The sequence below is a fragment of the Trichechus manatus genome, unplaced genomic scaffold (genome assembly GCF_000243295.1).
Source record: "Trichechus manatus latirostris isolate Lorelei unplaced genomic scaffold, TriManLat1.0 scaffold00249, whole genome shotgun sequence".
Taxonomy (NCBI): Eukaryota; Metazoa; Chordata; class Mammalia; order Sirenia; family Trichechidae; genus Trichechus; species Trichechus manatus.
The window spans coordinates 68,381-82,179 of record NW_004444185.1 but is presented as its reverse complement, the minus strand read 5'-3'; the positions used below and the strand labels follow the sequence as shown (position 1 = coordinate 82,179).

Genomic DNA, 13,799 nt, shown 5'->3' with positions numbered 1-13,799 from the left:
GGCCTCTTCTGCTCAGTCAGTCCCCACACGCCGCACGCACTGTCTCTGGCCTCTTCTGCTCACTCAGTGTTGGTGTGATTTGTCCACACTGTGGGTAGCGGAAGCTCTCTTTTTCATCCTTGCTGCACAGTGTATTCTATTACATGAAGATTCCACAACTGACATATCCATTCTAGTGTTGGTCAGCACTTCAGTTATTTCCAGATTTGGGCTATTATGAATAGCCACTGTAAGTACTTACCTCTGTAAATACATACATCTCTGGAATGAGTGAGTGACTGACTGAATGAACTCATTTGGCACATATTTAAGTAGCACTGTTCTAGGTACTGGAGTACCACCATGAACGAGAGGAAACCCCCTATGCTCACGAGCTGACATTCTAGATCTCTCCGTCCTCACAGCCACCACCTGTCTAAGCCGCAGCATCCTCACTTAGCTACTAGCAGAGTCCCCTAACTAGTCGCTGACTCTACTTTATCTCCTAGAATTCATCCATTCCACAACAGACAACGCGTAAATCAGAGAAGGTCACTCCTTCAAAGCCTCCAGGAGCCTCTGGCCACACTCAGATTTAGAGACGGTGTGACCTCGTGAGACTGAAGAGGGGAGAGATAAGGACACCCACGGAGCCTCTGGTGTGACCTTCTGGCCGACGTCATGAACCAGGGCGGCGAAAGGCCAGGCCTGAGGTATCTGGGGGACGCCCCAGCAGATCCCAGTAGGTACATCTGGCCTGGAGGCTGGGAGTGGGAGCTTGGCTCTGTAGGGAAATGCATGCCTCATCAGAGGGCAAGTGGAGGAGGGAGCAAGGCTCCCTAAGATGACGGGACTAGGGGAGAGCATGGGGTGTGAGGAAAGGACAGGGCCAGTCCTGGTGCGTGCCCACATTTGAGGGCTGGACAGAGGAAAGAGCCCTTACAGGAGACGGCGAAGGGCAGCCGGGGAGGCGGAGGGAGCCACCGTGCTGAACGGCAGAGAAGTCAGATGAAGGGCAGGGTCTCCACATCAAACAGCCAGGGTCTCGCTAACCTTGGAGAGAACAGAGGGGCTGGCGGGCAGGCGACAGAGGAGGGAGGAAGTAGGGGGACTGGGAGGTATGATTAGGGGTGCCTATATAGATGACTGAGACCTGGGGAGCTAATATCTGAAAGACAAGACCCAGAAAATGGGGAGAGGCTAAGTAGAGGGGAGCAGGTGAGGCTGCCTGAGGGGACGAGGCTCCGGAGGAAGGGGAAGAGGGTGAGAGCAGAGCACACGTGCGGTGTCCTCTTGGTGTGGTTGTCTACCCCTCCCCTGCTGGTTCCCCCAAAAGCTCCATGGGAAGGCAATCTGAAGGCTGTGTACAAACGCGCTCGGCAGAGCGGATCCCCAGGGCACTGCACTCTCCACGGCTGGCAGCCCTGCACAGCCAGAGCTGCTCGCCCTTCTCAGCAGGTTTCCAGCAAGAGAGAGAAAAGGGCAGAGCGCCCCCTAGAGGTTCCAAACGGAACCTGTCAGTTGCCTACACGTGAGAATCCTGTTACCTTTTCTTTTTTCCCAGAGCAAGTTGTCTCTGTTTTTCTTTTCCAATGTCATCTCTGATTGTACTGAAATCATCATCATCTTCAACCAGCAGATTCTACGTTCCAAAAGAATTAATGAACAATGGTTTCAGACATCTTTTTTTAGTCTACCCACCAAACCCACTGCCATTAAAAATTGATTCCGACTCACAGTGACCCTATAGGACAGAACAGAACTGCCCTATAGGGTTTCCAAGGCTGGATTCTTTCCGGAAGCAGACTGCTGCATCTTTCTCCCGCAGAGCGACCGGTGGGTTCCAACCACCAGCCCTTCGGTTAGCAGCTGAGTGCTTAACCAGAGTGCGCCACCAGGGCTCCTCTTTTTAGCTTACATTTAAGAGATATGTTTAAAAAATTATCTAAATTGACAAAGGTATATTCAAATTTACATAAACTAAATTAACAACTGACTGAAGCAAGCAAAACACATTCCAGTGCTGATGAAAACCAATGCAGCACATGGCAGGAAGCGCTTCATAAGGGAAAGGGCGGTTCAGCCATCTGACTTCTGCCTTCAGCTAGAAATGCTCACACCGAGAGGGAGCCAACCAAAAGGGCTCCGAAGGGACTCGAGGGAGTAAGCGCAGAAACCTTCCAGCAGCATGCTGGGCCTCTAACTGCCGCACTGGCCGGAACTCGGCTGCCTGTCAGGTAAGTGCATTGCGACAGCTAACTGCCAGCTTCTGAGAGGTCCAGGGATCGTCTTTTGCTTACTTGGGATTTTCCTTATGCTTTTAGCACAGTGCTTTGCAAATTAAGGATGCAGAATAAGTATTACTGAGTGACCAAGTCTCCTCCTTCCTTTCTAAGGCTTGGCCTCTCCCCTCAGCTCCCCACATGCATGTCCCAGGGAGTATTAACTGATCTGAATGTTCACCCAAAGAAAATATGGTAGGAAGGAAAGTGTATGTTAAACAGAGACACTCTGAGGCTAGCAGAATTGCACGTGAAGGACTCCTCTGGCTCCTGGCCACTTTCTTAGAGAGCTGGGAGAGTGAGCTCTAGTTACACGCAGCATAGCCTTACACTGACACAGACACTGCCTGAAGAACTGCAGGATGGTCTTGCTACTTCTCCACTCTAGGTTTAGATAAATGTAACAAATACCATATTCTCTATTCCAATAAATCGTAGAAGATAAATATAATTCCAGTAAGTCATGCATGATATACTTTTTGAAAAATGGTGAAGCATTAAAAAATCTAGACGATAAGGAGGATAATGGGACCCAACCCCAGGCAGTCTGGTACGATGGTTAAGAGCGTGTCTAGGTGGGAGTACCCAGGCACACCAGCTGTGCGCCGTAAACAAGTTACTTAACCTCCCTGGGCCTCACGTTCCTCATGTGGAAGTGGCACCTGCTTCACAGGATGGAATGCAGACACAGCGCGCAGCATGCAGTGCTTGGCAAACAGTCAAATGCTCATAAATGATGGTATCAATGGCATTAAACTTCTATCACATTGGCTTCATTTTTATTCTCAAAAGGAAAAAATCTGTAGCCTCTGTTGCTGCCCCTCCCCTCCATGGAGGCGACCTCTGCACTGAATTCGGTGTCACTCTTCTCATCTTCATCTGTGCTCTGACTGCACAGGATCGTAACCCTCAGCAAGGCTTAGCCTTTTAAAGGGGCTTACACTTTATATAAGGGTACATACTCTACAGATACCATTCGGTTTCTATGTATCAGGCAGTGACTTGGTTTTTTCCTCAACATTAAAGATTTGATGAATATTCACGTTGACACATGCAGCTCTGGTTTATCCCCTTTCACCTGCTGGGTACCAGTCTACTGAGTCAACCCACTCCCTCTCCCCCACTTTACCTACTGCCTTTCTGAGGGTCACCCGAGTTCCTTCCAGCTGATGCTATTATAAACAGTGCTTCGGTGGGCAGTCTGCATGTCTCAGGTGACACGGGCAAGTTTTTCTAAGGTATCCACATGTAGGAGTGGAATTACTTGGTTGTACTGTGTGGGCAACTTTATCACTGCTACACACTGCCAAGCTGCTCTCCAGCGTGGCTGTACTGACTCACGCTCCTACGGTAGCGCGGGGGAGTTCTGCTGTTGCTGCTGGAAATGGGGGTGCGCTGTCTTTGCAGTTCCCTGGTCATGAGGGAAGGTGATCATCTTTCCAGTGCTCCCAGGGTACTCAGCTTTCCTCTTCTTCAACTACTGGGTTAGCACCTCCGCTCACCTCTCCTCTACTGGGTTACTGATTTGTAGATGTGCTTTATATAGCCTGGGTAACAATCCTGTTAGCTATGGTGCTGCATATATCTTCTCCCTGTTCGTGACTTGTCTTCACTTTTCCTTATGATCTCCTCTGATGAACAAAACTTTTTGCTCTTAATGTAATTGAATTTATCCATCTTCTTCTTTATGATTTGTGCTTTTTAAGGAAAACTCTTCATAGCCTAAAATCATAAACATTTTCCTATTTAATTTCTTCTAATGGTTGAAAAATATTGCTTTTCACATTTAAGTCTTCAACTGCAACTGACTGTGTGTGAGCCAAGGTGGGTACCGGTCTTCTGGGGCATGAAGCTTATAAAAATTTGGCGACCCTCTTTATAAAAATGAAATTATGAATATATTTTTTCGATATGGATTATCAATTCTCTCAGCACCATTTACTGAATAATCCATTTTTAATGTCTCCTCAATCATACATGTCCAGTTTCCTTATATGTGTGATTCTGTTTCTGGGATCTCTAACTCAAATCCACTGGCCTGTCTGTTTACCTGGCCCTTTGCTCTTCCATACGAATTTATTCTATGTAGTCTAATCTACTTGGCTTTCCATGGGAATTCTACTAAATTTACAGATTTGGGAAGAACATGATCTGGCGCTGCATCTACTGGAGCGTTCTTTAATACTGCTCAGCAATGTTTCTGTAACACTCTCCAGAAAGGCCTCATCAGTCTTCTTTCTGTTGGATGTACACACATCTCTAGGTGCCTGGTGGTGGTGTGTATGCTAAACTTGGAAGCTTGCTGAGCCCCCCAATCAGAGCTAATGGTTTATCTGTAGAGTCCCGTGAATCTCCTTTGCAGAAAAACTGCATATATGAAGTTTTATATTTCCCTTTTTAAATTTATTTTAACCTTTCTTTCAATTTTTATGTTATTTTTGGGGAGGGGAATCCTATTACATTGGCTATGTTGTCTAGGATAATGTTGAATAGAAGTGGTGATAAAGGGAGTCCTTATTATGGGGTCTGACGTTCATGAAAAGGCTTTTGAAGTTGAATCATTAAGTGTGTTGCTGCAGGTTTTAGAGAGCCCCCTTATCAGGGTAAAGATGTTCCCTTCCATTCCTGCACTGCCCTAAGTTCTTTTTTTAAACCACAAATAAACACAGAATTTTTAATATTAAATCTTTTTCTATGCTTTTTCTGGATCTGTTGAGTTAGTTATAGGACTTTCTTCTTTATCTAGTGCAATGTGTTACATAAATATATTTTTGATATTCTGCACTCCTTGGATAAGTCTGCTTGGTCATCACACAATAATACTGTTTAAAACACACTGCTGGATTTGATTTGCTAGTATTTTATAATTTTGCATTTATAATCATATGTGAAATTGATGTAAAATTTTCCTTTACTCGATAGCTCTAGTGTTGAGGTTACACTAGCCTCGTAAAATGAGCTGTCTGGCTTCCCCCTTTTTTTTCCATTTTCTGAGACAATCTGTATGAAATAGGGATTATCTGTGCCTTCAAAATCTGAAAAAAACCCTCTATAAAATCATCTGAGCCTGGTGTTCCGTCAAACAATTTACCTTAACACCAATAGTATCTCCGTCTTTCAAGTAATAAGGTGCTCCCTGCAAATTATCTTGCTTTTTCTTCTTTTTCCTCTTGGCAATTTGCTGGTTCTATGGAAAAATCAAACATCTTCAATAAGCAAAGCTCAATCTCAAATTCTTATTAATTCCCTACTACGGTGAAAAACTATAGTTCACCGAATCTCACTTTTCTATGATTTTAATTTGAATAGCCTGTCACTGACATGAGCAAAGTCCAGTGTGTCTCCAGGAGAGCACCACGGCCTCCCTGTGTCTGCTGTGCCAGAAGGCCCAAGTTGTCTGAGAAAGCCCCAGACTTTACCCAGCTTGAGATGGGAATCCACTCAAACTTTTCAGGAAAGTATTTGGCAATCTCGATTTTCTCCACAGGTAGAGAGTAGAAGTCAGCCACTTTCTGCCTCAGGGAGGCTGCAGTGCAGCTTCTGACGGTGTCCCACACCATGTCCTCGGGCAGGGAGTAGGACCTCTCGCCAGGGAGGCGCATCTGGGTCCTGAGCAGCAAGTCCTGGGGACTGCAACAGAAGGAACCTGTTAGACTTAAACCAGCAAAATGAAAAACTCACAATAACTGCAGGGGCTTTGGGGGAGTGACAGGCAAAGCTTCTGCTCTGACTTTTTGTAGGAAACTCTTATTCTCTCCTTCGATTTCCTTCTATACTGAAGAAGAATGGAAGGGAAGGTCCTGCTGGGAGTCCACAGGGGCAGTCCCCTGGAGAGCAACACATGCCTCAGTGAGGGAGCAGGGCAGTGGGGACAAAGGGGAGCACGGCAGAGCTGACAGGTCTGGGCAGGGCTGTGCTCTGCTGAGTGAGGGAACAAGGGAGTCAAGCCTGGCCAGGTGTCTGGCCACAGTGACTCCCTGGGAAGCCAGAAGGAAAGAGCTGGTTTGGGGAAGACGGTGAGGTACTTGATTTCAGGTGCTCTAAATCTGAACCGCTGTGGGGTAGCAGGAGGAGAAACTGAGGGCTTTGAGTTGGGAAGAGAGACTGGCCTAAAGGTACGAGCGGAACTGAGGTGCTGGCTGCATCTGCGGGAGCAAATGACACCTGTGTAGGAGAGGAGCACAGATAAGAGGCCCTTGGGGAGGAAAAGAAGGAAGAGGAACATCCAGAAAGGTGGAAAGACAAGTCAGATGTATACAGGTTATTACAGGACAGTAAGTAAAAACCATGTATGGATAAGAACTAGAAGATAGAAAAGTTGGAAAATGAAAGCCAATTATTTAGGGTGGTGAGACAAGGAGTGGTTTTAAAATCGTATACTTGTTACACTGGTGTTTTTACCACAAGAAAGGGTGATGCAGTGAAAGAAAAGGAATGGCTAGAGGTAGCAGAGACCACGGGAGAAAGTGGGCTGACTAAGGAGGAGGACAGAGGGAAGGAGGGGAGGCTGTGGTCAAAGAAGGGATTTTTGAGGAACTGAAATCCTGGCAGTTCCATCCTTCACAGGTATGAAGGTGCTGGCTAGGGGTGAGGGTGCTGGCTGCGGGGGAGGGTGCTGGCCGGGATGAAGGTGTGCTGCGTCAGCTGAGGTCCTGCAGCTGAGAACCCGGAGCCTAAAGAAGTCGTCAGCACAGATGCTGAAGTTGCCAAGGAGGGGTGACAGGCTGGGGTGAGGAGGAAGAGGGTGGGCTAGGTGTCCTCACTGAGACAGAAAAGCACGGGGAGGGGGCTAAGTAAGTGCACAGTATGTTCTTCAGAAGGACACTGCTAACAACAAATACGAGGTCAACCCTGTTATTATACAAGAACTTGCACAAATGAGGATGAGATGAAGTAAATACTCGTAAATACTGCTTATGAGAACATAAATTCATACAACTTACCTGGAAGGGAATTCAACAATGTATTTTAAGAGGTGGAACCCTTTCGTGACCCAATTATTTATTTTCTACTTTGAATTTTTTGTTGCTACCATGTGTTTGCATTAATGAAAGCATGCTGAATTATTGAGTGTGTCTGAATTTTTGGTTAGTATGGATTTTTTTTTCTTCCCACCCCCCACAAGCCTCCCCTAAGTGTTTAGTGATACATATGAAGTACCACTAACTATACCCCAGAGTCCCCACCAGGGTCTGCTGGTACGTATGTGTAATAAATAAAAATTCTCACAATGTCTATTTTCCTAACAAAAATTCAGACACCTCATACAATACCCTGTAAACACAGTAATCTGCAGCGCACGCCCGCCTCTTCGGGTTCAAATGTCACGAAGGCCCCTGCCTTGGGGCAGCACACAGTCCCCGTGGTGCAGCAGCTTCCCAGTAGACCCCCGAGGCTGAGAAGTACTGGTCCCCAGAGGCAGCCATGAGCACAAAAGGGTTCAGATACTCGTGCCATCTGATCCAGGAATTCCCCTTCTAGAAAACTACCCTTGGAAATACAACTCAGTACTAAGATTGCATTTTTATAAACCACAGTGGGATGAAGGGAAGGTTAGACAAGGTTGAAGGACCGCTATTAGAGCTGTTCCCATTTAACAGCTTGGCAGTGAGAGTGATATTCCTATCACATCAGGGAGAACGAATCTGAATAGTTGGTGATATTTACAAAAAAGGGCCTGTTAGATTTTCTTGTAGCAGAAAGAGAACAGGACGGTTTGACTATAGATACCTTTTGGGTGCTTCTTTATTCAGCAAACAATTACTTAGTATCTATGAGCGAAGTGCTCTTGTTGTTGATTTTGTTCTTACTGTTAATTTGTGGCTTAGAAGACCCCATGTGTTACAGAGCAGAACTGGTCCATAGGGTTTTCCTGGCTGTAATCTGTATGGGAGCAGATCGCCGGGTCTGTTTCTTCTGCGCTGCCGCTGGATGTGTTCAAATCACCAACCTTCTGGTTACGAGCTGAGTGCAAACCATTCGCACCACCCAGGGACCTTATGAACGAGGCACTTTTGTAGGTACTGGGATGCAGCAGTGGACACACAGATGGAGTACTTGTTCACACAGAGTTTACACTCCAGTAGCGGGAGACAGACCAGCACAAACCAATCAATGAATACATAGCATGTCAGGTGTTATTAGGGTGAAACAAGGAGAAGGGGCAGAGCGACGGGGTGCTGCTGTCCTTCAGGCTGGCACAAGACTATCCGAGTGCAGTTATGAGCGTGGGGACAAGCACCTTGCTTACACTTCAAGATCATTATGGGCTCAATATGCACGTGGGGATTAGACTTGAAGATTCTTGCTTACCTTTTTGCGTGGGAAGATGAGTCCCAAGCTTGAGGAACCAGACATATAAACGTATTTCTAGAACACTACCTGTTTTATGTTGCCAGCCTACTTAGAAGGAGTGGAAAACATACGCTAGTCTAGCTTCAATTGAGACTGAGCACCATGCTGAGATGCGCGTGCGTTACCACGTCTTACCCCAAGTTCTCTTTTTTCTGAAGAGGCTCCAAACAGATCTCAGTTCTCCTTCCCAGTTTGCATTCCCTGATAACGCAAGAAACAAAGTAATATTGAGGGATGTATCATTTAATTTTTAAAAAGTTTTTTTTGGTCAATTTTAAGATTTTCTCTTCAGCTAAAGATTATTTTCTGAACACCTCGTAAGAATGTTAAAAATTTCATTCACAGTCTCAAGAACACAGGAGAAAGACACACTAAGCTACATTTATACTAAATACAGGAAACTGAAGCTGCTCCAACATTTAACGGATGAGAAAAAGTTATCCGACTCCCTAACACGGAATTACTGGACCACTTGGTTACCCCCTGACGCCAATGACTACTTCCCCATCAGTCCGCCTCATTCCCCGCGCCCGCCGCAGCGCCGCAGGCGAGGGAAGGGGCGCTCAGTGAGAAACCTACTTAAGCTGTTGCTGGTCGCTCCGCAAGAGCCTGCCTGGGCGTTTGCTTTCCATGGTCCAGGCTCGGAGGAAGGCTGGGGACGGAACGGCAAACTCCGAGAAAGAGGGCAAGGTAATGGCCTAGAAGAAGAAACAGACATTTCTCCAATGATTCTAAAAAGCATTCTAAAAACATACTGCTTTAGGGAAGAAAAAAAAAAGAAGCAGCACTACACAATGACATCGAGGGGAAGATTGTCTTGAGAACTGATAGAATGTATACAAATTATAGACTTTCTCTCTTAAATTGAATTAGTCCTGAGTAATTCTGTTCTCCTCTCCACCAAAATCAGCCTAGAGAGAAGTGTTTTCCACTTCTAAATCTGAGCCAAGTGCTCAAAAGAAACTTTGAAATGACTTTTAGTGTGAGTCTACCTCATGACAGCAGAGACTACTTTAATGAAAGGAAAAGTCCTCATTTTCTCTTTCATCAGCCAATACAACTCCTGAACTGTGTTTGCTCTGCTAATAAAATAATTCTGAGTTTGAAACATATCTTTGGATCCAATTGCTGCGTCCAAACTGCTGTGTTCTAATTAGGTGTGAGCCACATGATACTGCCATTATTCATCCATTTTTGACCTAAAAACAGGAATTTCATATCTTTCAACCTAATACAAGAAAAAAAAAGTGTCTTCCCAGCACTTGCTTTTCCGGAGGGCAGTTATTTGGTACGTTGAGGACACACAGTGAAAGTTGAGTATCCAAGGCTGATATTCACATTACTGCCCGTCAGAGGGAGAGCGGACGTTCAGTCCGTCCAACAGGAGTGGCTGCTTCTTAAACATCTCGTGTTGTACTTAATACAGCCTTTCCACATGGACAATACACCCCTTCTCTAAGAATGTTAATACCTAAGAACACAGTACATGACCTAGTTTAGCATCCTAACGTAAAAGCTGATATTCTGACCTGGGAAATCGCAAACATAGCTTTGAACTAACAACATAGCTTTGAACTAACAACATGTAACGTGTGGATCACAATGATACAAAAACAATGTAAATAAAGGAGTAAAAGTGAATGCTTTACAAATGTTTCAATAAACTATGTTTCCCTAAAAAATCAAAATGAACACAAGCCGCAGGTCACTGCGCAGCTAGTCATGAAGCACAGCATGCCTGTCAGAGTGGGAATGAGAGCCACAGGGCAGCTGGGGGAACAAACCAGGAGCCGTCTGAGCCGCAGGCGGGCTGCCTGTTGGGTACTCACCCCTGAACATGGCACATAACAAATGCCATATCAGAACAAACTGCAATTGAGGGAAAAGGAGATAGAAGAAAACATTAATATCTCACTGGAAGAAGCCATATCGCCACTAACACAGACATAGGGAGAAGTCTGACCTGACACTTCAGATCTACCAAGGTGGCATCTTCCAAGATTTCCACGTCGCCCAAGTAGCGGAGGGTACCTTCTGTGCGCACATTACTGGGAACACCTTCAAAGAGACAGCACGTGATGTTTGAGAGAAGCCTTAAATGTATTTCTGAAATACATGCCATGTTCTGACACTGTGACAGAAAGTCTGAATCTGAGTCCCTTGATATACTCATAATAACACAAGAACATATATAGTGCCTTACAGAGGCTACGAAGCACTGTACAAAAACAGGATGGTGTCATTATGGAATGGCTTATTATTACGGAATGACTAGGTTCTTATTTCCAACCTTAGATTTTTTAAAATAGGAATTTCAGTTCCTCAGAGGCGAGGCAGGTAGTTTCCTTGTCTTGATGATACACAAGCAGCTGCACTTCCGCTCTCCTCTCACCTTGGGAGGATGTGGCTCTCCAGGCGCCATCCTGAGAGGCGGCCGAGTTCACCCGGCCCTGCTGACTCTCACGGCGTCCTGCGGGGTCCCAAGGTTGGTACCACCAGATGGGTACCTTCAGGAAACCCTGAAGAATGAGGCATTTGTTACTGCTCTGAGGTACAAGGAAGTGAACTTCCACTTCCGTCTCCACAGTCTTGACAGCGAAATGTCTTTTGAATTTTTTATTATTTTTTCCTTTAGACTTATTAACTGCTCACATTATACTTGTTTAATGCTTTTAAAATCGGAAGTTTCAAAGCACAAAAACCGGTCTCTGGATGACTGGGACTGAGATGTTCTTTGCCTGCGAGAGGAAGGAAACTCATGTACTTTTAGTGGCACAGCTTTTTATACACTTTGAATTTTTTACCACGAGTATTAACGTAAACATGAAAACCCACTGCCGTCAAGTCGATTCCAACTCCTAGCTGAAGTGACATAGGAAGGAGGACAGAGTAGAACTGCCCCATAGGGTTTCCAAGGCTGTAATCTTTATGGAAGCAGACGGCCACATCTTTCTCCCACGGAGCAGCTGGTGGGTTCAAAGCGCTGACCTTTGGTTATCAGCTGAGCACTTAAACACTGTATTACCAGGGGTCCTTACCATAAGTATCACCTACTCAAAAAATTAATTTTAAAGATCACGGTACAAAATACAATAGAATTCTATGAACTCATGGAAAAAAAAATACGGTAGGTCTGCACGTGCTGATAGGGGGAGATGCCCACGGCACACTAAGTGAAACAAAAACCCAAAAGAGGCGCAAAACAATGTACAGAATATGACCCCTGGGATGTAAACTCTAAAAAACGATGTGCACATATTTACATTCACCATACAAATAAGTATAATTTTTTTCTTGGAAGGAGTAAGAGAAAAAAGTTAATGGTGGGTAGCTCCCTCTGGGAAGAAAAGAGGTGGGAGTAACTTTTCCTTTTCATTTTATAGCCTTTTGTGCTGTTTGAGGGGCCCTGGTGGCATAGTGGTTAAGAGCCTGGCTGTTAACCAAAAGGCTGGCAGTTTCAATCCACCAGCCACTCCTTGGAAATCCTATGGGGCAGTTCTACTCTGTCCTTTAGGGTCGCTATAAGTCAGAATCAACTCGACGGCAATGGGTTTGGCTTTTTGTTTTTTTTTTTTTGGCGCTGTTTGAATTTTCTAATCATGAGCAAATGGTTGTCTGGGTGATGGAATTTGGGGCTATTTTTATTTTCATCTTTACAGCTGCCATGTTAAAAAAAAACAACTAATAAATACTGGCTTTAAAAAGCAGTACTATGCAACGTCTGTGAGATGGCACTGAAATGAACTCTCACAGACTGTGGACAGGAGTATACATCTGGTACAGGTTTTGGGAAAACACTGCCAATATAGAGCCTCAAGTCTTTAAAGTTGATACCTTCTGACTCAGTAATTTCACCTTTAGAAATCTACCTTAAGAAGGATTTATATTTAGTACTATTTATAAAACAGAAAATTTAAAAACAAGCTAAATTTCCAACAATAAGGGTATAGGTGAATTAAACTGTGGTAAATCATACCTTGGATATAGTTGTTTTTGAATTTTATGATCAGGTTAAAATGTTAAATACAAGAAGTAAAAAGAAAACCTCATATATGGTTGAAGTCAATTTTGTTTAAAAAAGATTTATGGGAAGAAATATAAAAATGTCAAGTATGGTACTTTGTCTAGTTGGTAGGATTTGGTAGGTTTTCTATTTTTTTATGATTGTACTTTCCCATTTTCCCACAGTGAGAATACATCCCCCTTTATAATCAGAAAACAATAACTGTTACTTACAAAATGTCTATTCAGAAGCAAAATCTTACCGGAGGAGGAAGCGTCCCTTCCATTAAAACCAAAGTATCTCCAGAACACAGCATAAGCTCTTTCAGTGTTGCATCCTGGGAATACAGAAATTCTTTTTTGTCACTTATGACTTCTGAAAGGAACAAACAAACCATTGGATTTTTTTTTTTTTACACTGTGTTTCTATTATCTTTTCCAAAAATAAATAACTGAGCAAATAAAGCAGATATTGAAGAGACAGGAAACGAGCTAAGACTATAAGAACAGTGGATCATTAGGTATTAAACTGTGGTGTGTAAACTACAGTAGCATCGAAGATCAGAGGGAAGGAAGATGGATCAGACAAGAAGTGACGAGAGGCTGATTTACGGAAGATGAAGTTTTAGTTAGGCCTAAAAAGACAGGCTGGATTTGGAAAGACAGAGGAGATAAAAGAAGGAATTTCTCATGAAGAATAAGGGTGAAGCCAAGGTTGAGAAGAAGTATGGCTTGTTCTGGTGAAGAGCTGAGAGACTAAAATGATTAGAGTGGGAAGTACCAGCTGGAGAGAAGTAGGAAGAAAAACTGGATTGGAAGGGTGGGGCCACAGATCCAAGGGACACAAAGCAGAAATGAAGGAGTTTCGGCTGCTCTGAAAAAGGAGCCACTCAAGATTTCTGAGAAGGGTTTTTAGAGATGAATCTGGCTGCTACGTGCATGATATAATGAAGTGGGGACACCTGGGCTCAGGGAAGCCAGCTGTTGTAGCCATTTAGGTGAAGCAAAAGAAGGCTTGAGATAGGAGTCCAGCAGTGGGGAGGCTCAAGGGAGGTATGGAAGAGCTGTCAGGCCTCTGAGGGCTGAGGTGACATAGGAAGGAGGACAGTGGGGACGGTCAGGGGAGGCGTGGAAGAGCTGTCAGGCCTCTGAGGGCTGAAGTGACACAGGAAGGAGGACAGT

The 13,799-nt window shown here is 44.6% G+C and overlaps 1 protein-coding gene across 5 annotated transcripts in view; it reads right to left on the bottom strand.

The window, feature by feature from the left end:
* USP40 (ubiquitin specific peptidase 40) overlaps window positions 1-13,799 on the bottom strand; it is a 75,174-nt gene that overhangs the window by 5,159 nt on the left and 56,216 nt on the right. For all 5 annotated transcript variants that reach the window (XM_023724484.1, XM_023724488.1, XM_023724485.1 and 2 more), the window contains 8 exons: window positions 12,881-12,955; window positions 11,008-11,134; window positions 10,579-10,673; window positions 9,195-9,313; window positions 8,751-8,816; window positions 5,681-5,891; window positions 5,353-5,448; window positions 1,527-1,621 (listed from right to left, as the gene is read on the bottom strand). In XM_023724484.1, coding sequence (XP_023580252.1) covers window positions 1,527-1,621; window positions 5,353-5,448; window positions 5,681-5,891; window positions 8,751-8,816; window positions 9,195-9,313; window positions 10,579-10,673; window positions 11,008-11,134; window positions 12,881-12,955 — 884 coding nt within the window. The remainder of the gene's footprint in view (window positions 1-1,526; window positions 1,622-5,352; window positions 5,449-5,680; window positions 5,892-8,750; window positions 8,817-9,194; window positions 9,314-10,578; window positions 10,674-11,007; window positions 11,135-12,880; window positions 12,956-13,799) is intronic.